The following is a 25,087-nucleotide window of genomic DNA, read 5'->3' as shown; positions in this document are numbered from 1 at the left end:
TGTTTTTCCACTTCCCTCGGGTGACTGTGAAAGCTGGGATTGGAGTATCAATGAGGGGTGAGATACAACCAATATTATGATTCACCTGAACCTCAAGGTCCAAAATGCCACAGAACATAAACTAAGTTCCTGTTAAGCATGTTCCAGCCCAGTTTTGGAAGTCCAAGTATAAGCAAGAGCCTTTGAAGAGTAATCAACTGTATTTATTGGGTGCCAATAAGTACAAAAATGCAGAGCACTGTACTGAGCATTTGGGAGACTACAGTAGAACAGATATGGTAGACATGTTCCCTACCTACAAGAAGCTTACAGTCTAGAGGTTTAGCAGTCTAGAAAGCCGGGAATTCCAAATTCTGGGACACGTATTTATTTTTCTCAAATTATCTGGGATCTCCTACACAACTTCAGGATTGCCCCAACTAAAGCAGGAAGTTGGTTCAATACTGCACCTAAAGGCAAAGAGGCATTTTGATAGTTGTGTTCCTGCAAAACCCCTTGTTAACCAAGCATTGTGTTGTATCAATTGTTTGGGAGAATTATGAGATTAGGTAGGAAGGTAGTCTGAAGACAGTGCTCTCTCACTGGGTATAATTCAATTGTTTCAAGCTTGATTCAACATTATAAGGCCAGAACTTGAAGTGTACTATTGTACTTTCACTCTGAGCTCACCCTGATGCTTATCTGTCACATATCCATGGTCATCAGCAACACGTGGGGAACCAATTTGCACCCCTTCAAATCAGTTTCAAGTAAATAATGAATTTTAAACAGTTGTAACTTGTACTCTTTGCACTGCCAATGAAAAACTGATAAGTGTTACTGTCATCTGTTGGAAATACCATCCCTGGCAGAGCCTCTTGATTTATAAGCGATTTACAGCCATGCTATGGTAAATATATTCCTCTGTTCTTCCTTTGTTCCTCATCAAAATCGTGCTCTAAAAAGTCAGATCCTAGCTGGCACATAGGCTATCCTTATGTCACGGAAAAATGTGTGTAGGAATGTGGCCATTTGCTCCTTACAATCACCACCTTATGTTCGTCCCTTCATGCTCTGGCAATTTGCAGTAATACTTTGACTTCAGACTGGGCCTCTGTCCAAGGAGCTGAATGTTCCGTTGATGTTACCTCATCGATCCTCACACCAGTTTAGGGAAGAATGAAGAGATTAGGTGTCCTTCTGACTCCTGAAAAAGCAAGAGTTTAAGAAATAAACTCACTTGGCCGATTAGTGGTGAAAGTTGCTGCTAGGTGCTGGGACAGGTGAAACAGGTGCTGGTTTAGGGTACTGAAGTTACCGCTTTGGAAGTTTCCCCTGTTCTCCCCAGCTATTTTAGCAATTTTGCTAACTCCTTGCCTGGTTCGTGCTACCACTACTGCCTGGGGCAGTTGTCGGGAACTCCAGTTTGTAGAAAAGTAAGGCCCAATCAAAAACCCGACCCCCACTCTAATTCCACTCTCGCTCACCCCATTTGGCTCCGTGGTGATCTGGGGAGCAGGTATGGAGAGTGGGGCCACAATTATTTGCTTCCTGCTTTCCACTAGGATCCAGAGCCAGCACTGGTGGGCAGGGAGAACTAGATTTGAGGTCTCCTGGTTGCGGGATTCTCTGATCAGGTGTAGCTGCCTTTCCTCTCCTCGAGGAATTTGTCAGCTGGGAAGAGGCAAGTGTGTCATTTATAAAGTCATAATATTTTATCCTTTGCCAAACAATTCATCTGAGAATCAGTTGGGTAGGAAGAGATAATGGTAGCACATCTGATGTGCGTATTAAAGGCTTGTTCTTCTGTTCTCTGGGTTAACCCCTGTCTACCCAGGAGGACTTAGAGGGCACCATTAAATTACAATTGCATGCCTCCATTCTACACTTCGATCATCATCATCAATCGTATTTGTTGAGCGCTTACTATGTGCAGAGCACTGTACTAAGCGCTTGGGAAGTACAAATTGGCAACATATAGAGACAGTCCCTACCCAACAGTGGGCTCACAGTCTAAAAAATGTAATTCGATGTAATGTAAATTCGATGTAAATCCTAGTAAGATTGAAGGGCCATAAAAATGTCTGCCGCTTTAAGTCATTTAGCATGAACATGTCAACTTCTCAGGCAGCAGAGATTTAACAAGGCCAATGAAGTGTCACAAACAGAAAGAAGAGAACCAGGATAATGTACTTGAAGTTGCAGGCTTAATTTAGGTTTGAGCCTAAACTTGGTTCCAAATGTAAGTTGTCATCTTACATTTCTCTTCCTCTTCATTTGACTTGAGATGGGGATGTGACTGAATCTTTTTTTTTTTTTTTGAGATCCCAGGGGTCAGGCAGGAAGTGATTCTCGTCAGACTAGTTTCTGAGGACTGTAGAAGGTGGCCAGAGCAGGAACTATAATAGCAGGTTGGAAGCAAAGGAACTGGAGAGTATCTTATGCTTCTAGTCCTGGAGAGAAGACCCATATCTAAACAGAAATCATAGAGCAAGATCTAGTCCAAAATGGTGATAGTAAGACCAGTCTTACATGGTCTTTCATGGAGTAAGGGAAGACCCATAATACTGGAACCTAAGCTGAGTTGGTAAAGATTCTCTCTAACAACCCAGTTTGACTTCTCTCTTCCTAGAAGATGAAGAAGAAATTCAAAAATAATAGAGTGCCTGTCATCTTACGTTTCTTCTGGATCTGTTCACCTCAAGGCTGCCTCTGTCCCTCCCAGATCTTCATCTCTTAGGCCACTTAATAATAATGATAGCATTTATTAAGCGCTTACTATGTGCAAAGCACTGTTCTAAGCACTGGGGAGGTTACAAGGTGATGAGGTTGACATCATCATCATCACCAATCGTATTTATTGAGCGCTTACTGTGTGCAGAGCACTGTACTAAGCGCTTGGGAAGTACAAGTTGGCAACATATAGAGACAGGCCCTACCCAGCAGTGGGCTCACAGTCTAAAAGGAGGAGACAGAGCACAAAACCAAACACTAACAAAATAAAATAAATAGAATAGATAATAAAATAAATAGAATAGATGTCCCACTGGGGGCTCACAGTCTTAATCCCCATTTTCCATATGAGGGAACTGAGGCCCAGAGAAGTGAAGTGACTTGCCCAAAGTCACACAGCTGACAAGCAGCGGAGCCGGGATTTGAACCCATAGACCTCTGACTCCAAAGCCCGTGCTCTTTCCACTGAGCCACGCTGCTTCTCTAAAAATTATGCAAACATTTAGAAATGATAAAGTATGAATGAAGTGAGGAACCTAAGCAGTGCTTTGCCGAACAAAAATTAATCCCTTAATTTGATCAGTTATCTATGATAGTACAGGAAAATTGGCTGTTTCATACATAATCTCCATTTTCTCCCAGAGAACATCAAAATAATGTTCTGAGGTATTTTTAAGCTCCAAATACTGTACCAGAAGTTCAAAGTCTGTTATAAGCCCCCTGCTTCCTGTTAACATGACATCAGTGGAGGAACCTAAGCTAGTGATTATTATTCACAAAAGAAAATAACAGAACAAAAGAAAGCGAAGATTTGATCATTCTATTTTGGTAAGTTTAGTTTCTAGTGAAACATTGAGAAATGTGGGCAGTGTAAAAAGGGGAAAAATAGGAAAAAAAATCTGTCAGCTGAATATGGTTGTTTTTTTTCCATTCAGGAAACACTGGTGTATTTTGTGCAGGATAGGAGGCTGGGAGGCCCTGGGGAGGAGGTGGCTGATGAAGCCAATCAATCCACACTTTAACTATCACCTCTCTCTATATAACTCTCAAATTCACCTTGTTAACCCTGACCTCTCTCCTCTGCAGTCTTTCAGGACGTCACCACATGGATGTTATACCAGTTACTCAAGCTTAATGTATCCCAAACTGATTGCTTTACTTTCCCCGCAAATCTCCTCCAACAACATTCCCATCACTGATGACATCACCACCACCCTCACGGTCTCTGAAGCTCATAACCTTGGCTTTATTCTTGACTCCTTTTTCTCCCCCCGAACTCCACTCTTCAGGCTGTTGTGTTGATTCTTCCTCCAAAACATTTCCAGGATTTGTTCTTTCCTTTCCAACCCCCTCCTTCCTCTCCCCCTCCCCATCCCCCCTGCCCTACCTCCTTCCCCTCCCCACAGCACCTGTATATTTGTTTGTACAGATTTATTACTCTATTTTACTTGTACATATTTACTATTCTATTTATTTTATTTTGTTAATATGTTTTGTTTTGTTGTCTGTCTCCCCCCTTCTAGACAGTGAGCCTGTTGTTGGGTAGGGACCATCCCAATATGTTGCCAACTTGTACTTCCCAGGAGCTGAGTACAGTGCTCTGCACACAGTAAGTGCTCAATAAATACGATTGAATGAATGAATGAATCCAAGTAGCCACCACCATGGCCAAGTACTTATAATATCCTAACTTGACTATTGCATTGATTGGTTAATAGCCTTAGGGTTCAAAAATCAAAAACAATTATGAATGAGAAAGAACATTAATTTTCTAGTTGAGCCAGCATGGATAGATACACTGTATCTACCTTTTAAAGGGAGAGCTGAGCTTTCTCTTTCATTATGGATGTCTCTCAATTCCCATTTAGCTAATACAGCCCCACATAAGGGAGTATCGCTAAAAGAATAACTATCATCTTAATCATAGTAGGAGAACTCAAAAGCAATTTGGACTGGAAACCAATGAATCTAGGAATCCCACCCTTCATCACCTACCCCTATACATTTTTTTGGAGATTTATACTCTAACACAGAAACCATAAATGGGGAACAAAGACCGCTACAAGTTAACTCCTCCAACCTCCTGCCTCTAAACAGGTCTGCTCCTGAAAGATAGTGGTGTACTTGGATTTTTAAATCTCCGTGGGGCAGGAGACTCTTTGGTGTCATATGATGGTTTACTGAAACCTGAAATGAAAATTGAACCTCACTCTACATTGGCTCCATGTCAGCATCATTAGCAACGTGAAATCATCATTAGGAGGGCAGCGTGGCCCAGTGGAAAGAGCGCGGGCTTGGGAATCAGATGTCATGGGTTTGAATCCCGGCTCAGCCACTTGTCAGCTGTGTGACCTTGGGCAAGCCACTCAACTTCTCTGAGCCTCAGTTACCTCATCTGTAAAATGGGGATTAAGACTGTGATCCCCACGTGGGACAACCTGATCACCTTGTATACCCCCCCAGTGCTTAGAACAGTGCTTTGCACATAGTAAGTGCTCAACACATACCATTATTATTATTATTATTATTATTATTATTATTAAATGAAACACCCATGAATACAAATTGCATTTGAAACGGAAAAAGCTGGTAGTGCCCCTGACCTCAATGAGATGACAATCCAAAGCCAACGATGTAGATATAAATTGCTATTTTTCCAACCTTTAGTTAAAGAATAATCAGATTGCTCCACCCATGGGGGAGAAAAGCAGGACAGAAAAGTCTTGTTTTCTCCCCATGTTATAGAATCACCACCATCACTCTTAAACCAGTATGAAACACTGGTAGAATTTGGTTTCTCAGACTTGACAAGCTCTCAAGTTGAAACGGTCCCCCAAATACAATTCTGAAGATTGGTTACTGGCAACCTTCGGCTCTATATAAGAGCAATGTACAAGTAATTTCACACTCTGTTAGAGAGCAGGATTAGTATAACCAGATTATTGATACATTTTACAGATGCCTTTTAAATCCTCCTCACAGGCTTTCACATATTATCCTTCTTTTAAGGAGACTGACATCTGTAGAGAATTGTTTCATTAAAAACTGACTAGGCCAATATGGGAAGTGAATTTAAAATATGGTCATCGCTCAGAATATTCATCTAATAAAAAAAACCCTGCGCCTAGTCACTCTATCTCTATTCCTCTAGCAAAACAAATTCTTAAACTTAATTATTTTCCAAATGAGTGGAAGGCAGTGATGAGACCACAAAGAATTTCAAAGGAAATCAATCAGTGGCATTTATTGAGTTGCTACTGCGTGCAGAGTACCACCCCTTAGTCTGTAAGTTCCTTGTGGGCAGAGATTGTCTGTGCATATTCTACTGTAGTGTACTCTCCAAAGCACTTAGTACAGTGGTCTGCACACTAAAAGCATGCAATAAATCCCATTGACTAAGTGCCTAGGGCACTGTGCTAAGCACTTGGGAGAGTACACCACAACAGGGTTGGTAGGTGTGTTCCCTTCTCACAAGGAGCTTAGAGTGCAGTAGAATTAGTAGACATGATTCCTGCCCTCAAGGTGGTTCATTCATTTATTCATTCATTCAATCGTATTTATTGAGCGCTTACAGTGTGCAAAGCACTGTACTAAGCGCTTGGGAAGTACAAGTTGGCAACAAGTAGAGACAGTCCCTACCCAACAACGGGTTCACAGTCTAGAAGGGGAAGAAAGACAACAAAACAAAGCATGTGGACAGGTGTCAAGTCATCAGAATAGAAATAAAGCTAGATGCACATCCTTAAGAAAATAACTAGAATAGTAAATATGTACAAGTAAAATAAATAGAGTGATAAATCTGTACAAACATATATACAGGTGCTGTGCGGCCAGATGGTAACACAGGTCTGCTGCTTCCACAGTCTAGGGCTGAGGCATCTATGGGCCAGGAGATGTGGTGGTCGGGCCTCCCAGAATACAGAGCAGCAGCCAAAGCCATCAACCTGACTGCATGAGGGGCCGCTGCGGTTTCCTCTGGGGCCCTCGTCCTTTCTCTGCCATTTCTTCAAGCTGGCTCTTCTTTTTTCTGTGTCGATCTCTCGCCTGGGTATTTTTTCCCAGTGCTTAAAAGAATGATGGTACTTGTTAAGTGCCTAATATGTGAAAACCACTGTTCGGAGCGCTGGGGTAGATTCAAGGTAATCAGACTGGACGTGGTCCTTGTTCCGCATAGGGTTCACAATCCTAATCCCCATTTTACAGATGAGGTAACTGAGACCCAGAGAAGTGAAGTGGTTCCAACCTAATGGAGTCACAAACGCTAAAATAAATTATAGGAGGAATAAAAGATGATAAAGGCAGGTGCGTAAGTGCTCTGGCGGTTTTGCAAGTGTTTAAGTGATGTGGGAGTCCTCGAGTGTCTGTTGGGGGATATTGGGTGGGGAGGTGATAAACTGATCGGGGAAGGCCCCAGAGGAGATGTGGGTTCAGGAGGGCTTATGAGAAAGGGAGAGCAGAGTGGCCTGCAAGATGTGAAGGGAAAGGGAGTTGCAGGTGAAATGGAGGGTTTGAGCAAGAGATCGGCAGCAGGAGAGGTGAGAATGATGTACAGAGAGTAGGTTGTTTTGAGAGGAATGAAGAGTGTGAGGTGCACTGTAGTGGGAGGAGAGTGGATACGTAAAAGGGAGAGAGACATCGGAGTGTTTTAAAGAAATCGGTCAGGAGTTTCTGCTTAGTGCAGAGAGAAATGGGTGACCGTCGAAGGTTCTGAGGAGTGGGGAGATGTGCAGAAAAACACTTGGAAAAATGGATCCGCCCAGCTGAGCCAAGTATGGATTCCCCCCTCTAGACTGTGAGCCCATTATTGGGTAGGGACCGTTGCCAACTTGTACTTACCAAGCGCTTAGTACAGTACTCTGCACACAGTAAGTACTCAATAAATACGATTGAGCAAATGAATTGGAGTGACTAGAGGCAGAGAAGTCAGTGAGATGACCTGGTCATCGGCAAAGCTCCGTACCTCTCCATCGGCAAAGCAGGAACTTTTTTCTCCATACCTTTTGGTGAACTGGTAGGTCAGTGCCTTAATGGGGCATGGTGTGGGATGGGAGAGACACAACAAAGAAAGTGCTTCTCTGCCTCCCTTCATCAAGGCGCTGAGTAGTCATCTCCTGTGTCCTCCTCTCTCTCCTAACGTGAGATGGAATTAAATCTTAGAACAGTGCCTTGCACATAGTAAGCACTTAACAAATGCCATCATTAGTAAATGTTAGATATTGCCTATGGGCCATATTCCTGATTTGGCATTGGCATACAATTACAGTCAGTTGGAATAACGGATTTATCTGTTTTGGTTTACATCCTTTGAAGTTATGGATTAATGAATTTGATGTGCAAAATGTGCATACTTGATGCAAAGAATAAGTGCTGTGTTAAGCGCTTGCAATAAGCCAACCACTGTGCTAAGCGGTAGAGTAAGCACAAGATAATCAGGAAGGAGAACAGGTGTTGAATTCATATTTTCCAGGGGTGTAAACCAAGGCATAGAGAAGTTTAGTGACTTGGCCAAGGTCCCACAGTTGGCAAGTGGTGGAGCCAGCCTCTTGACTCCTATGCTGTTTCCAACTAGGCCATCCTGCTTCTCCAGTAGTATTTCAAGGCCAAAGTCGTGGCACTTTTTTAATAGGATGGTGTCACTCTGTTGGGAGACAAGAACAAAGGCCCACTGGGTATTTGGCTGAACCTATTGCAAGAGGAAATGCAAGAGTCGTTCCTTAAGCAAATGATGCCGTGGACTGACCCTTCTTTTCCTTTCTTTGTCTTTCCTAAAACAGAATGAAGAAGATGAGCAACATCTATGAATCCGCTGCCAATACGCTGGGAATCTTTAACAGTCCCTGCCTGACAAAAGTGGAGCTGCGTGTGGCATGCAAAGGCATTTCTGACAGAGATGCCCTTTCCAAACCAGACCCCTGTGTCATCCTTAAAATGCAGTCCCACGGGCAGTGGTTTGAGGTAGGTGACCAAGAAAATGGAAAAGAATATTGCCTGATAATTTAATCCATATGATTTTATTGGACTTTTCTCTGTTTTCAAGCCATAAAGAAGCCAAGGTAGAGTTTTTCAGAAAATATAACCAATTTACATATTTGTTTTGTTTATGGTTCATCTTTGCATGTGCATTACGATCCACTGTGTTTTTCTATATCTATTTTATAGAATATAGTTTATGAACGATGCAATTAACCTCTTCAACCTTTTGGATTCCAAGTGCTAACATTCTGGCATTTAGCAGAGAGAAAGAAAGGAAGAAAGGGAAGAATAGTTTTGGTTGTGCTTGCCTAGTTGAATAAGAGCAGCAGACCACATCTGCTATTTTAACTAATAATCACTGGCAATTCTGGGAAATTGCTCGAGATGTACTAGGGAGGTTGTGGTTTCCTTTGCTACAGTTATGGCACTAATGATTTTAGGATGGGAAAAGTTTAAAATGGATTCGGTCAGCATTCTCTGTCGGTGTGAGTGACAGGATTGAGAGTTGGATGCTGCCTTCAGGATAATATTTTCTTAAATGAGGAGAGGGTATGGTACAAAAGAGGTAAGAAGTGTCGGTTATACATGGTAAACAAAATGGACAATAATGCAGTAACTTTAAAGAGAGCTCTGATGAGCCCACGGACCAAGAAAAAAATGGAGAAAACAATGCAGTGATTTCCAGTCAGTCAGTCGTATTTATTGAGCGCTTACTATGCGCAGAGTACTGTACTAAGAACTTGGGAGAGTACAATATAACAGACATACTCCCAGCCCACAACAGGCTTACAGTCTAGAGCAGGAGACAGACAATAATATAAATGAATAGAATTAAGAACTTGCGTTCATATGCTTAGACTGTGGCATATATCGTCTCTCCCCATCTCCAACTTATGCTGCATGGTGAAAGAGTCTGAAGAAATAGTCTGTGTAATTGAATTATTTAGCTTTTCGGGTTTTGAATGGCAACCACTAGAGTCTTCATGTTCTAAAATTAGTGCACTGATATTGTGCTGTTGTATAGGGGTGAGCCTGGGTTATTTTGATTTACTGTAGCTTGTTAGAGTTTCGAGTGGGCCTCTAATAATAAAGGAGTTTATAAAAAAGAAAGAATGACTAAATGAATCTGTAGATCTGAACTCTAACCTTCTTCATTGCAGAAGGATGAAGGGTCAGAGATATGTCATTAAGTCATCGTGAGTTTAGAAATCAGTTGTTCTGAATTGTACAGCGGCAAGTTGCAATTTGAAACCTAGAGAGGGTAGAATTTTATCTTGATGAAGAGGGGCATAACGTCAGGTTGACAGTGCAGAGGATTGCTTTTATCCATTCCTTGAATTGTCACTACGCTCCCTTCCGGCCCTGGCTTCTAATTAAGGTCCAAAGAGAAGTGAGCACCTATCCAGGAGCAGCCACCATTTCATTTTCCATGGGTAGGAAAAAGAAAATTTAGGTTGCCAGAATATAGAGGAAAGTTCAGAAGTTTCAGAAGCATCTTTGACTCCAAGCAGTAAAACTTGGAGCACTGGAAGGGGGATCAAGGAGTGAAGAAGCAGGGACAATTCCTCACCGCTGGCATTCCCCATTAGTGCTCCCAACTGAATGGACTGTGTGGATCTGGAGAGCTTCTGGGATTATGAATTCCAGCATTAGGTGGATTATACAAGCCCTGTCCAGTGTTTGTAGAAAGCCCAAAGTGCTAGGGTCAGTCATACCCTATCAGGTTGGATGTCAGTCCAAATGAGAGTGACCATACACATCCGTGGGCCGGAGCACATTTCACCTTTAACGCAGAAATGCATTTCACTTCATCTGAGGCTTTTGGATTCTAGGTGTATTCACTCTTTTCTGGAAGTGAATTGCTAATCTGGGTGAGCTGCTTCAAGGTCACTCACAGACAGCTTGTTCAATTCACCAGAATGTGTGTGTTGGCCCTGTTTACTAAGAGGCATCTCATGGCCTTATATCTTTGTTGCGCTAAACAGCGTGGCTTAGTGGAAAGAGCCCAGGCTTGGGAGTCAGAGGACGTGTGTTCTAATCCCGGCTCTGCCACTTCCCTGCTGTGAGCCCACTGTTGGGTGGGGACTGTCTCTATATGTTGCCAACTTGTACTTCCCAAGCGCTTAGTACAGTGCTCTGCACACAGTAAGCGCTCAATAAATACGATTGATGATGATGATGATGACCATGGACAAGCCACTTAACTTCTCTGTGCCTGAGTGACCTCATCTGTAAAATGGGGATTGAGACCGTGAGCCCCATGTGGGACAATCTGATTACCTTGTATCTACCCCAACGCTTAGAACAGTGCATGGCATGTAGTAAGTGCTTAACAAATATCATAAGTATTATTATTAATGAAGTAGCAGCGTGGCTCGGTAGAAAGAGCACGGGCTTTGGAGTCAGAGGTCATGGGTTCAAATCCCAGCTCCACTGCTTGTCAGCTGTGTGACTTTGGGCAAGTCACTTCTCTGTGTCTCAGTTACCTCATCTGTAAAATGGGGATTAAGACTGTGAGCACCCCCCATGGGACAACCTGATCACCTTGGACCTCCCCAGCACTTAGAACAGTGCTTTGCAAATAGTAAGCGCTTAACAAATGTCATCGTTATTATTATTGCTAATGAGCTATGAGCCCCATTCTTCTATTGGATCACAGCGGGGTAGTCCACTTAAGGAAATAGGGAAGAGAAAAGATCTCTTCTCCAACACTACCTTTCAGCTGCATGTAGGTCAAATGGTTGTTTCTTAATTTAGCACATTTCCTTCTACAGTGGAACCCCCAAAGTGGCTTGACTCGGGGGCTGGGGGATGACTGAGACGGCGCTACAGGAGATCCTACAGCCAGCTGTCACACTCCACCATCTTCTCAGGGAGGGGGAAATACGCATTCTGTCAAGATGGGCTTATTCTTTTTCCTCCTCCAGAAGCTACGCAGTCAGGGAGGAGGCTGCCCAACCACAGTGCTCCACTGGTTGAAAGGAAGAACTGTGAGGTAGCGGGGAAAACTTGTCCCAATTCTATTCCATCCCTGGGAACAGGTAGCTGGTCCACCACTTAATGTGAAGGAGAAAAGAGAATCCAAGAGCACCCAGTCTACCACATGAAAAAATAATTGTAGTCGGTTCCTCTATTGAAGTGAGAAATGGAAATGATGTAAAATATAAATAGGAGATTAAAAAACCAAAGTGAGGGTTCACCATCTGAACTTTTGTTCTTTGATCAATCGCAAGAATTGGCAGAACGGGGAAAGAATGTTCACGCTAGCTATTACAAATGAGTTCCCTCTTTAAAAGATTTTCTTTTCACACTTTTCTAGCTTGCAATGTTTCAGCTGCTAACACCCAGCGTGACAGATGATTCAAAATGACGGTTTTCTTCGCTATTAAAGTTTGCACAGTTGCTTTGCATCAAATCCCCATTTGGGAAAAGCTTAATGTCAGTTTCAGCCGCTCCCTTAACACATACTTAATAAGAATAATTTATTTTCCTCTTTTCCTTTAATGAAAGTTTGTGGTTTATTTTTATATTAGCAATCCAACCTGGGCATCTAACAAAAAATAAAATATCATTAACTGAAAATATTTCTTCTATCCCGCCTAAGATGACATTGTGCTTCTAGAAACAGATATTCCATCTTGTTCAATTGGTAATAAAAGCCGTGGACACAGAGTACGGGAATTGCTTCACTACTGTATAGAGTACAACTGACTTATTTGGAAATTGAGATGTCTAGATTGCCAATGCCAAGAAGAGTTTAGTGCCGGAATTGAAGGCGAGATTTATTGCTTGCGAATGAGAAAAAGCAAAATGAAGCGAAAAACTCATGTTTTATAATTCCACCTCTCATATTCCCCTGATGTTTATTTGTTGCCTGTTGTATTATGAATATTTCTGCCAGCAATCCTGTTGAGAAGTGGTTTTCCAAAATGTTTAGTTCTTAATGTGTTTAGTGCATTTGGTTTTTAAGCCATTTTTTTCTGTAGTGAAGTCTAAGTATAGCATACAAGTACTTTCATTTTACAACTTGACTCATGCACATGGGCAAGAGGCAAACATGATTAACTAAGGGCCTGACTTGTACAGAGAAGCGCATGTAGGATTTGGAATCCTGGGAGAATAAATTGGGAGTTAGGTGGTGGGTTTTACTGAATTATTTTTATCTGGTTGCCTTGCAAATCATCCAGGTGTCTCTTTGATCAGGTCCTTTATAAAACATCACTGGATGTTCATTCAGAGAGCAAAGACCCTAGAGAAGAAGAAATGGAGTAGCTTCCATGCTTTAGGGACAATGAATGTAAAACATTGCTCAAAATTTAAAAAGTCATATCGCGAGTCTACTATCAATCAGTCAATCAATCAATCGTATTTATTGAGCACTTACTATGTGCAGAGCACTGTACTAAGCGCTTGGGAAGTACAAATTGGCAACACATAGAGACAGTCCCTACCCAACAGTGGGCTCACAGTCTAAAAGGGGGAGACAGAGAACAAAACCAAACATACCAACAAACTAAAATAAATGGGATAGAAATGTACAAGTAAAATAAATAAATAGAGTAATAAATATGTACAACCATATATACATATATACAGGTGCTGTGGGGAAGGGAAGGAGGTAAGATGGGGGGATGGAGAGGGGGACGAGGGGGAGAGGAAGGAAGGGGCTCAGTCTGGGAAGGCCTCCTGGAGGAGGTGAGCTCTCAGCAGGGCCTTGAAGGGAAAACCATTCAGTCTATGTTTCTCCACTCCTCAAGTACCATCAGTGGTTGCCCAGTCACCTCTGCATCGAACGGAAACTCCTTCCCTTAAACTTTGAAGCACTCAATCACCTTGCCCCCTCCTACTTGTTACTACTACTACTAATAATAATGTTGGTATTTGTTAAGCGCTTACTATGTGCCAAGCACTGTTCTAAGCACTGGGGTAGATACAAGGTAATCAGATTGTCCCACGTGGGGCTCACAGTCTTCATCCCCATTTTACAGATGAGGGAACTGAGGCCCAGAGAAGTTGAGTGACTTGCCCAAGGTCACACAGCTGACTAGTGGTGGAGCCGGGATTTGAACCCATGACCTCTGACTCCAAAGCCCGTGCTCTTTCCAGTGAGCCATGCTGCTACTATCAATCAGTCAATCAATCATATTTATTGAGCACTTGCTAAGTGCAGAACACTGTACTAACCACTTAGAAGAGTACAGTACAATGGAATTACTGTACTAGGAGAAGCAGCGTGGCTCAGTGGAAAGAGCATGGGCTTTGGAGTCAGAGGTCATGGGTTCAAATCCTGACTTTGTGGCTTTGGGCAAGTCACTTAACTTCCCTGTGCCTCAGTTACCTCATCTGTAAAATGGGGATTAAAACTATGAGCTCCCCGTGGGGCAACCTGATCACATTGTAACCTCCCCAGCGCTTAGAACAAACAGTGCTTTGCACATAGTAAGCGCTTAACAAATACCATCATCATTATTATTATTAGCAGCCACATTCCCCACCCCTAATGAGCTGATTAGTCCAGAGGGGGAGACTAGGCCTTAAATGACTTGTTGCCCGAAGCCCAGCACGTTTATGGCCACTTCTAGTTCAGGTTTGATGTCCTGTTGATTGGGAACTCCTCTGTTGCTTTTTTGATCCAAGAGTTTAGAAGGAGAATTTGACAGCAGGCTAGTGAATGTCTGTGATCGATTGCCTTACTCCGCCTAGGGAGAACCCTAAAGGTCGATAAGAAGACGGCTCAGATGTCTAGGAAAATCCCAGATTCTTAACAATCAGGGTTTTTCCCTTACTAGGGGTGGGGCAACCTGTAGGGAACCTCCCAAAGAGCTTCCCTAAAGGTTTGCACCCCCTCCCCACCCCACCCCCCCATAACTACCACCACCATTTGACTTTGTTATATTTGACATATTTATTACTCTATTTATTTATTTATTTATTTATTTATTTATTTATTTATTTTACTTGTACATTTCTATCCTATTTATTTTATTTTGTTGGTATGTTTGGTTCTGTTCTCTGTCTCCCCCTTTTAGATTGTGAGCCCACTGTTGGGTAGGAACTGTCTCTATGTGTTGCCAATTTGTACTTCCCAAGCGCTTAGTACAGTGCTCTGCACATAGTAAGCGCTCAATAAATACGATTGATTGATTGATTGATTGATTGTTAGGTTGGTCCCTCCCGGCAAGTAGAACAAGACGGGTGCCGTCACCCACCCTGTTCCTTGGATACTCAGGTGCCGCATCCAGCCATACCTCCTCTTGTGTCAGAGATAGAGCTAGATCTGGTTCTGGTCATTCGTTCATTCAATTCAGTCATATTTATTGAGCGCTTACAGTGTGCAGAGCACTGTACAAAATGCTGGGGAGGTTACAAGGTGATCAGGTTGTCCCACGGGGGGCTCACAGTCTTCATCCCCATTTTCCAGATGAGGTAAGCGAAGTGACTCGCCCAAAGTCACAAAGCTGACAACTGGCGGAGCCGGGATTTGAACCCATGACCTCTGACTCCAAAGCCCGGGCGCTTTCCACTGAGCCATGCTGCTTCTCTACTTGATATTATAAAATCAACTGATAGATTTGTCCAATGTTTATGTGGACTGACCAGAGTGATTCTGGTTGTTTCATCAGCTGATGGTGAAATAATAGTCATTCGGTAATGCTTGAGGATGATTCTGCTTTCCCGCTTCATAAGCAAAACATCAGCTTGTTTGGAACGTGTTTTATCTAACAAAGTTCAATTATGTTAACTAGACTGTGAGCCCACTGTTGGGTAGGGACTGTCTCTATATGTTGCCAATTTGTACTTCCCAAGCGCTTAGTACAGTGCTCTGCACATAGTAAGCGCTCAATAAATATGATTGATGATGATTAAAAAACAAACCTGTTGCGCTGTAGCAGCTGGTTTCTCTCGGATGGTGCCTGCTTGGGGTGTCAGAGCAGGGCCCTGTCATCGGGTCAGGATCACTGCTGTAGGAACTCTTTTCCTGCTGCCTTTGGCTCAATACTGGGAGACTACCGGAGCTCTTCCTGGGTGATGTACATATCTATTCTATTCTATTTTATTTTGTTAGTATGTTTGGTTTTGTTCTCTGTCTCCCCCTTTTAGACTGTGAGCCCACTGTTGGGTAGGGACTGTCTCTATATGTTGCCAATTTGTACTTCCCAAGCGCTTAGTACAGTGCTCTGCACATAGTAAGCGCTCAATAAATACGATTGATTGATTGATTGATTGATGTGATTCCTAGAGACCCAAGCCAGACCAATGGCATGACTCTCTGGCAAGGCTGAATATTGCCCCTTACCCATGGGTCCCACACATCGGAGAAAGCAGCGTTCAAAGTCAGTAGGAACTCGAACAAGGGACCCTTCAAGGGAGTCCCTTCCAACCAGTTCCAATTCAGTGGGGGTAATTTCCTATTTTCCCCCTTATAGAGTTCTCTTAGCCAGGTTCTTCCAGGGATGCCTCTGGATATTGGCATTGGCCCCACATTGAAGTCTGTTGGCCCCTGCTCTGTTATCCAGAAATCATAGCAAGAAGGTGGTGCCCTAAGTAGCGAGTGTGTTTTAAAGCTAGGTCAAACATGCAGTCCAGGGGAGGATGCAATTAATAATAATAATATTAATAATGATGGCATTTATTAAGCGCTTACTATGTACAAAGCACTGTTCTAAGCGCTGGGGAGCTTACAAGGTGATCAGGTTGTCCCAAAGCGGGGGGCTCACGGTCTTAATCCCCATTTTCCGGATGAGGGAACTGAGGCACAGAGAAGTGAAGTGACTTGCTCAAAGTCACACAGCTGACAATTGGCAGAGCTGGGATTTGAACATGACCTCTGACTCCAAAGCCCATGTTTTTTCCACTGAGCCATGCTGCTTCTCTAACCCATGAGCCTGCTCCCTCAACCCCAGGATTCAAACCCATGACCATGCTCCCTCATCCCCGGGAGCCCTGCACTGAGGCAGAAGAAAACCCCTTCTAAGCCCATCTGTTACACCAGTGACAACCTGGGACGTCTGTTCCAGGTTGTACTTGATGAACTAAGACAGAAAAGAGGCTTAGAGAAGGCTGAGTTTTGATCTGCAAATCGTTTTCAGGTATGTTCAGCAAGTGGTGGGACAATGCTAAAGCTGAAGAAATCAGGCTCCTCACAGAACTCTCTGACTCCAGCCTCTCCCCTCTCCAATCCAGCTCACTGGTACATTATTGGCTCAGTGGAAAGAGCCCGGGCTTTGGAGTCAGAGGTCATGGGTTCAAATCCGGGCTCTGCCGCTTGTCAGCTGTGTGACATAATAATAATGGTGGTATTTGTTAAGCACTTACTATGTGCAAAGCACTGTTCTAAGCGCTGGGGGGATACAAGGTGATCAGGTTGTCCCACTTGGGGCTCACAGTCTTCATCCCCATTTTACAGATGAGGTCACTGAGGCACAGAGAAGTTAAGTGACTTGCCCAAGGTCACACAGCTGACAAGTGGCGGAGTCGGGACTCAAACCCATGACCTCTGACTTTCCACTGAGCCATGCTGCTTTGGGCAAGTTACTTCTCTGGGCTTCATTTCCCTCATCTGGAAAATGGAGATGAAGACCGTGAGCCCCCCTTGGGACAACCTGATCACCTTGTAACCTCCCCAGTGCTTAGAACAGTGCTTTGCACATAGTCAGTGCTTAATAAATGCCATTATTATTATTATTATTGTTGTACACTTCTCCTCTCAAGCCAACCTATTCACTGTGCTTTGCTGTTGTCTCTGTTGCTGATGAATCCTTCCTCATGCCCTCCCTTTTGCCTGGAACTTATCCTCCTTTCCCATCTGACAGACTGCTAAGAAACATTGTGGCCTAGTAAATAGAGCATAGACCCGGGAGTTAGAAGGACCTGGGTTCTAATCCCGCCTTTGCCACATCTGCTGTGTGACCTTGGGCAAGTCACTTGACTTCTTTGTGCCTCAGTTACCTCATCTGTAAAATGAGGATTAAAACTATGAGCCTATGTGGGACAGGAACTACGTCCAACCTGATTACCTTGTATCTACCCCAGTGCTTAGTACAGTGCTTGGCACACGGTAAGCACTTAACAAATACCATTATTATCATTATTAGCATTATCACTACACCCCCTCCCCCCCATCTTCAAAGCCCTTGTAATATCACATCTCAAGTGCTTAGTACAGTGCTCTGCACGAAGTAAGCGCTCAATAAATATCGCTCAATAAATATCGCTCAATAAATATGATTGAATGAATGAATCTCCTCCATAGGCCTTCCCTGATTAATCTTTCCCTTCCTGCTGCCTCTTCATCACCTAGGCACTTAAGTTCCCACACGCTCTGCTCCCCTCTCCCTATAGCATTTATGTAGGCTGTGGTGCTTCCTTGTACCTGTACATTATTTTAGTGTCTGCCTCCATTTCTAGAGCATTAGCTCCTGGAAGGTAGGGAATTATGACTCTGAACTCTATTTTACTCTCCCACGTCCTTAGAACATTGTTGTGCACAAAGTAAGTGCCCAATAGATGCTATTGATTGATCCAAGAACTTCTTCATTAAGCCGCTGTATGGCCCCCGCGTTATACAAACTAGGGGAAGGAAATTCCAGGTTGGAGGAAGGCTTAAGTAACATATTGATGTGTGAGAGACAAAAATGAGGTAGGGTTGGCTTGAGAGGCGCAAAGATGGGAGCTGTGTTGTAGTGGGATAGGAGCAAGGATTAAGAGGCGGGAGAGAACTGATTTTGTGGCTTAAAGCCAGTGGTGAGATGTTTCTGCTTAAGGCAGAGGGGAACAGACAACTACTGAAGGATTTTGAGAAGTGGAGAGACGTGTGCAAAACGATGTTTTAGAAAAATGATCTGCACGAAAATGATCTGAAGTGTGGATTGGAGAGCTGAAAGGCTGGAGGCAGGAAGGTCAGAGAGGTGGCTGATGCAGAAGTTGAGTTGGGATATGACAAATGTGTTTTGACTAGTGTGGTGGTAGTTTGGATGGATAAGAAGGGGTGGATTCTGGAGATGTGAAGAAATCCATAGGATTTGGGATTGAATGTGCAAATTGAAGAGTGAAGCTGGGCTCAGTCTCATCACAGTCAAGGAGGGAATCGAATAGAGATGGGAACAATACTTCAATGTTTTCGTGAACGCACCTTCCAGTATCAAAACCTATGAACCCGAAACCCGATAGTCGGCTATTTAAGAAGTCACCGTGGCAAAGCTTGGCTTCCCTGTGGATGGGGAACATGCTTTGTGTTTTAGTGGTGCTTCCCAAGCTGTTTACAGGCCCTCAAGAAACATCAAAAGTGAAGACCAGTTGGCTTCAGAATTCAATCCAAATTCAAGGCCAACAGAGCTACAGAGCAGCCCTAACCATTATATGGTAGTGAGACTCTAGCCCTCCACAAAGAGCACATTTGGATCCTGAGCAGATACCCCAGGTGCATTTACAATCCAGGCTCACCTTTAAGTTGCAAAACAGGACCGCAAACTGTGAAGCCCTGGAATAAAGTCACTCTCCTAACATTAAAACTATGTTCACTTAAACACGTGGCTTGGAAAGGGGAGGAGGGGGTGGGGGCAGAGGGAGAATATCTGGAGAGAGCGGATGATGGTAAAATATGCTAAGAGCTGCTACATGGTGAGCTGAAAATTAACGACCAGAAGCAAGAGCTGTAGAGGAAGTGCTTCATGGTTGCATTAACACACAATATTGTACTCTCCCAAGTACTTAGTGCAGTGCTCTGCACATGGTAAGTGCTCTCTAGACTATGCTTGTTGTGGACAGGGAATGTCACTGTTTATTGTGTTGCACTTTCCCAAAGCGCTTAGTACAGTGTTCTGCACGTAGTAAGCGTTCAATAAATACGAGTGAATGAATCAATGATTGATTGGATAATAATAATGGCATTTAATTAAGCACTTACTATGTGCAAAGCACTGTTCTAAGCGCTGGGGAGGTGACAGGGTGATCAGGTTGTCCCCCGGGGGGCTCACAGTTTTCATCCCCATTTTACAGATGAGGTAACTGAGGCCCAGAGAAGTTAAGTGATTTGCCCAAAGTCACACAGCTGACAATTGGCGGAGCCGGGATTTGAACCCATGACCTCTGACTCCAAAGCCTGGGCTCCTGTCCACTGAGCCACGCTGAACCTCAGCCAACTAGATGCATTATACTCAAGAAAGGAGCATCTCTATTCAAGTACAAGTTTCAAGAGAATTGTGAACCGGGTAAAAGCAAACAAAGCACAAAGCCTTGCAAACAGCACAATTAAAAAAAACAATATCTCTCTATGATATAGTAGATAATGTTAGCCCTAAATTGGCTTTCTTGGCCAAACTCTTGTACCCATAGGTGAACTTGTTGAATCAGGGCTTCATTTTCCAATATGAGACCACTATAAATATCTGGAACTCTTAGTTGCTACTGGAGTTGCATCCTTATTCTAAATAGTGTCACATGGCACAAAAACAAGCAGTGATGTCTTCAGATTAGCTTTATCATTGCACATGTCCCAGCTGGGGTTTGGTCTTCAGATCCCAGCTGGGGTTTGTTGTCATTTTCTGTACTTGTTCATTCCTATGCCTCTGGACCAAAGATAATTTTCAGCCCCAAATTAGATGGGTCTTTTAGTTCCTGCATTCATCCAGGGATCAATCCAACCTGAATTTTCTGCCTATTCCTCAAGAGTGGAATATTATTTTAGATTATTTTTCTCCCTGGCTGCTGCAATTGGAATCAGGCGGCTAGCCTGGAAGTTTCCCTACCTTTTCCTTTTTCCTCTAATCTATAAACTTGGGTCTCTGAAAGGCAATTCCAATCACTTGTCTCCAACACTTTCTTTTCCATTTATGTGTTCCCTACCAATCAGTGCCCCAAAGGTTTGGCTGAATTTGAACAGAAGTGACAAGAAAGACCTTCCTTTCTAGAAACTCAGCAAGTCTTTTGTGGTTGGGTGGGAGGTGGCAGGGAGGCGTAGGCAGGAGGGTCAGACTAAAGGCTAATTAAATATTTTATCTTGGTTCATGCTCAGAAGTGTTTAACTTCCTATCTCTGTTGCTATCCTTTCAAACACTTGATATTTCATGGGGCATTCTCTCATCTATTCTATATTCTTCCTGATTTGAAAGCCACTTCTCTCTAAGAGGCTAGCATTTTGTACAGGTGTGCATCAAAAGAAGAAACCCTTGCATAAAAAGTATTGTTTCTGTAGAATATCTGCCCTTTTTGAACAACTTCTTAGAGCCGAAGATTGGTAGTGAGGGAAACTTCGCCTCGAGTTTTCTCATTTAAACGCTGTCTGTATCCAGTGTATCAGGGCTAACTTTAAGAATCAGTGTGTCTGAAAATGTTTAAGCTTGTGAAACATTGGTAGTAGCAATATTCTCCAATTTATAGGTGTTTCTTAAGGAATTTCAATGTTAAAACTGTGGATTTGTGTTCTTCATCGACTCCAGTGCCGCCTTTTAAATGCTTCACAAAAACCGTGTAAGTGTTGCTGAGAGCAGAGGAATGAATACAAGTATCCCCAAAATGTCACCTTTTAATTCTGAGTGATTGTCACAATGATACTGCTCCTTATTTTAATAAAGGAAGACAAACTGGTTTGATAACTCACATTACAGAATGTAAGAAAAATCAGGGGAAAGAAAACACGCAGGTATTCTTGGTGTAATAAAAATATTGGGACAGTCCTTAAACTGTATTAGTGTAATAGTGAAAAGAATGGAAGAAGTTAGGTGATCAGGGGATTCACAAAATATGTCTTATTGACATGGGGATAAAAACTGTCCAGGAATTACTTCTGAGGAAACCTTTAGAGAAAGAAGCCTGCCTTAGGATAAAAATGTTGCCCAGGTCTTAATTTCTCTCTCCAGATTTTAATTTTTCCATTTGAAAAAAGCAAAAATGTTCTCGTATTGACTTTGGTAGATCTGATCATTTGCACCATGGGCAGTTATCATCCCTCCCTCCAAGTGTCCTTGGATGCCATCACTGCAGATAGAATATTGGGTTGGATGGACTATTTGGGCTCACCTAATACGGGATTGTTTAGCTTCTTATGTTCACCACTACCTGAAATGAGAGACTTCCTCAGCAAAGAGGAGGGTTATGGAATCTTCTCCTGTTAGGAATATGAGGATAAGGAGAATGCCATTTTTTCCCCTCTCTTGGTGCATTCAGGATGAATCAAGATGTTTCTTAAAGGTTATTTCTCTGTGTTGTCTTTGGAGACTTTCTTAAATGCCCCTGGGGCAGGAGTCAGAGAATCAGACCCCTTGGTGTACTTTTCTCAAAAATTTTCCCAAAAACATACACAGCCTGTACAGTGTATGCATAGTATAGTAGTTCCATTGGGTGAAAGTCAGGTGAAGTAAAGAATACTTTGAGAGTAATGTCAGAAATGCAGTTCCCCTGTTAGGATACTATTCAAATTCTGAAATACCGACATCTGGAGAATCCTGAGACATGGGCAGGAAGAAGAAATCTGTGTCTAAAGAGGCTGCTAGAGCTCCCAGAAGCTTTAGTTTGGGCCTTCTCCCCTCATCCTTTTTCCTTAGTTTTCTTTATCCAGAAAAGCAAACTTTAAATCCAGTTGTTTTTCCCTGCCTTCTTTATATTCCCTCTCCCCATATGACCTGAGAGAGAGGTGAAAAAAAACCCAAAAAACCAAAAACCTGAACTTGATCCTGTTTAGGTTTTTGTGAAAACTGTGCCACTCTATTCCAATCAGAAGGCTCACTGAGACACCCGATGGGGATGACATACTTGTCACAGTCTTGAAGGGGCCTTGCTGTGTCATCTGATTTAGTGGTTTTCAGGTGGGACAACTTTGTATTTACCCTGGTGCTTAAAACAGTGCTTGGCACAGAGTAAGCACTTAAATACCATCATTATAATAAAAAAATCAATTATATTAATATTGATATTATTATTATTCTTATCTCCCATCCCAGTCCCACAGCACTTATGAACATATCTGTAATTTATTGAGTTTAATATCTGTCACCCCCTCTAAACTGTAAACTTATGGACAGGGAATGTGTCTGCTGTTATATTGTACTCTCCCAATTGCTTAGTACAGTCTTCTGTACAGAGCAATTGCTCAATAAATACAATTGACTAATTACGTTAATATAAATAAATTACAATGTGCTCCAGAAATTCTGGGCACTGCCAGTTTAATTTTATTATGCATGTGTGAATCACTCCCAAGTGTGTTGGACCCATTATTCCCTAATGCCAACAGTTTTTACTTTGCCCGACTTTCATTTTTCTTTGCCGTTCCTCCCGGGCCTTATTCCGAACTTCACCTGCTGGGTAATTTGTTGCAAAGGCAGCATGATTTGTCGTGAGATGTCTCCGTCAATTTGATTTTTTTGTTTGAAGCCAGATGATCCCTGAATATGAGATAAAGTGGAAATCCCTATTTCTCCACAAAGACATACGTGCCTTTCCATTCTGGCTGATAATAACAGTATTCCTCATCTTTCTTTTTTGTCAGTTTTCAATACAACTGCTGCAGACTCAAGGGCAGGTTAAATTAAAAAAAACCCACTGAATCTGATAGTGACAGATTTCTCAACCAATAAAAACTAATAAAACAGGAATTAAGTACTAAAGAGACTACTAGATAGGTGGGTTTAAAATATACAGTCCTATATTATGCAACATGACAGTACCTGGTCATTTTATATTTTATTAAGTATTGTAATTATTAAATGTAGGACATTTACTATATTTTTCTGTTTGCTTGCTGCTTGTCACAATAGTAAGTGCTTAACTTGCCATCATTATTACTAACTTGAAACTCGAGCCACATTTTATTCCAAGAAAAGCCAGATATGACTCATGAGTCATTGGCTACCAACCCCTGTCTCATTCAAAAATCAGTGGCATTTTAGTGCTTACTGTGTGCAGAGCACTGTACTAAATGCTTGGGAGAGTACAATTCAGCAGAGTTGGTAGACATGTTCCCTGCACACAAGGAGTTTACAGCATAGCAGGGAAGACAGACAAATACACTCCCCACCTTCAAAGCCTTATTGAAGGCACATCTCCAATTTGTACTTCCCAAACTCTTAGTACAGTGCTCTGCACACAGTAAGCGCTCAATAAATACTATTGATGATGATGATCTCCAAGAGGCCTTCCCTGCCTAAATCTTCCTTTTCTTTTTTCCCCTCTCCCTTCTGCATCTCCCTGACTTGCTCCCTTCATTCAAAAGCACGGGTTTGGGAGTCAGAGGTCATGGGTTCTAATTCTGGCTCCGCCACTTGTCAGCTGTGTGACTTTGGGCCAGTCACTTCACTTCCCTGTGCCTCAGTTACCTCATCTGTAAAATAGGGATTAAGTCCCTGAGTCCCAAGTGGGACAACTTTGTATCTACCCTGGTGCTTAAAACACTGCTACGCACAGAGTAAGCACTTAACAAATACCATCGTAATAATAATAATAATAATAATAATAATAATAATAATAATAATTAGCTCCCATCCCAGTCCCACAACACTTATGCACATATTTGTAATTTATTTAGATTAGTATCTGTCACACCCTCTAGACTGTAAACCCGTGGGCAGGGAATGTGTCTGTTGTTATATTGTACTCTCCCAAGTGCTTAGGACAGTGTTCTGTACACAGCAAGTGCTCAATAAATGCAATTGACTAATTATTATTAATATAAATAAATTACCGATATGAACACAAGCATTTAACATGAATGCTTTTTGGAAGGTGTAAAAATCAAATGGAGGAGTGTGATACTGGCTTTCAGTTTTGGGTTGGTTGTAGATCAAGGTAGAGAATTTTTTTTTGTGGTTAAAGGTGATACTATGTATTATAGCTCCATCAAGCTGTCCATTCATCTCCAGTTAGAAGTTACAAACAAATCTGAGATTTCAGTAGTGTAAGTTTAGTGGGTGTACTTTGGGTTTTGGAGTTGGGGTAAATCCGGAAAGCTGATGTAACTCTCTCGGACACATTTTAAGAAAATATACAGTCTGTTCAAAGATGAAACTGAGAAGCGGCATCTGAAGGTTTCCAGTGCTGGACATCAGTTATAGTGAAGGATTATGTGCTAGTGAGGGTTTGGAAGTCCATTTCCTAGTATTACATTGCCTCTTTCCATAAACAGATATTTCCAAACCGAGCTTTAGAAGGTGTTCAGGTGACTGTTCCAGTAGAAATAACTGGGGTTGGGGGTAGTGGGTCTTGCCGTTATATGGATATAGGGGTAGAGTCATTAGGACCTGCACAACTTGAGTTTCTAGAGCTGGGTTGGTTAGCACTAGGCCAAAGCCATTCAGTCCCAGATTTGGACATGGGAACTGTTTCAAGAGACTGGCTCTCCTGGCTCCTGTCTACTAGTACTCACCACTAAGAATAATGATTGTGGTATTTGAGAAGTGCTTACTTGGGC

General features: G+C 42.5%; 1 protein-coding gene across 3 annotated transcripts in view; it reads left to right on the top strand.

Annotated features, from left to right (window-relative positions):
- The window catches only part of CPNE4 (copine 4), a 526,299-nt gene that overhangs the window by 278,399 nt on the left and 222,813 nt on the right, over positions 1-25,087 (top strand). For all 3 annotated transcript variants that reach the window (XM_038762604.1, XM_038762594.1, XM_038762615.1), the window contains one exon: positions 8,487-8,667. In XM_038762604.1, coding sequence (XP_038618532.1) covers positions 8,487-8,667 — 181 coding nt within the window. The remainder of the gene's footprint in view (positions 1-8,486; positions 8,668-25,087) is intronic.

This window comes from Tachyglossus aculeatus, chromosome 2 (assembly GCF_015852505.1).
Source record: "Tachyglossus aculeatus isolate mTacAcu1 chromosome 2, mTacAcu1.pri, whole genome shotgun sequence".
NCBI classification, from domain to species: domain Eukaryota; kingdom Metazoa; phylum Chordata; class Mammalia; order Monotremata; family Tachyglossidae; genus Tachyglossus; species Tachyglossus aculeatus.
This window is presented reverse-complemented; position numbering and strand designations above follow the sequence as displayed.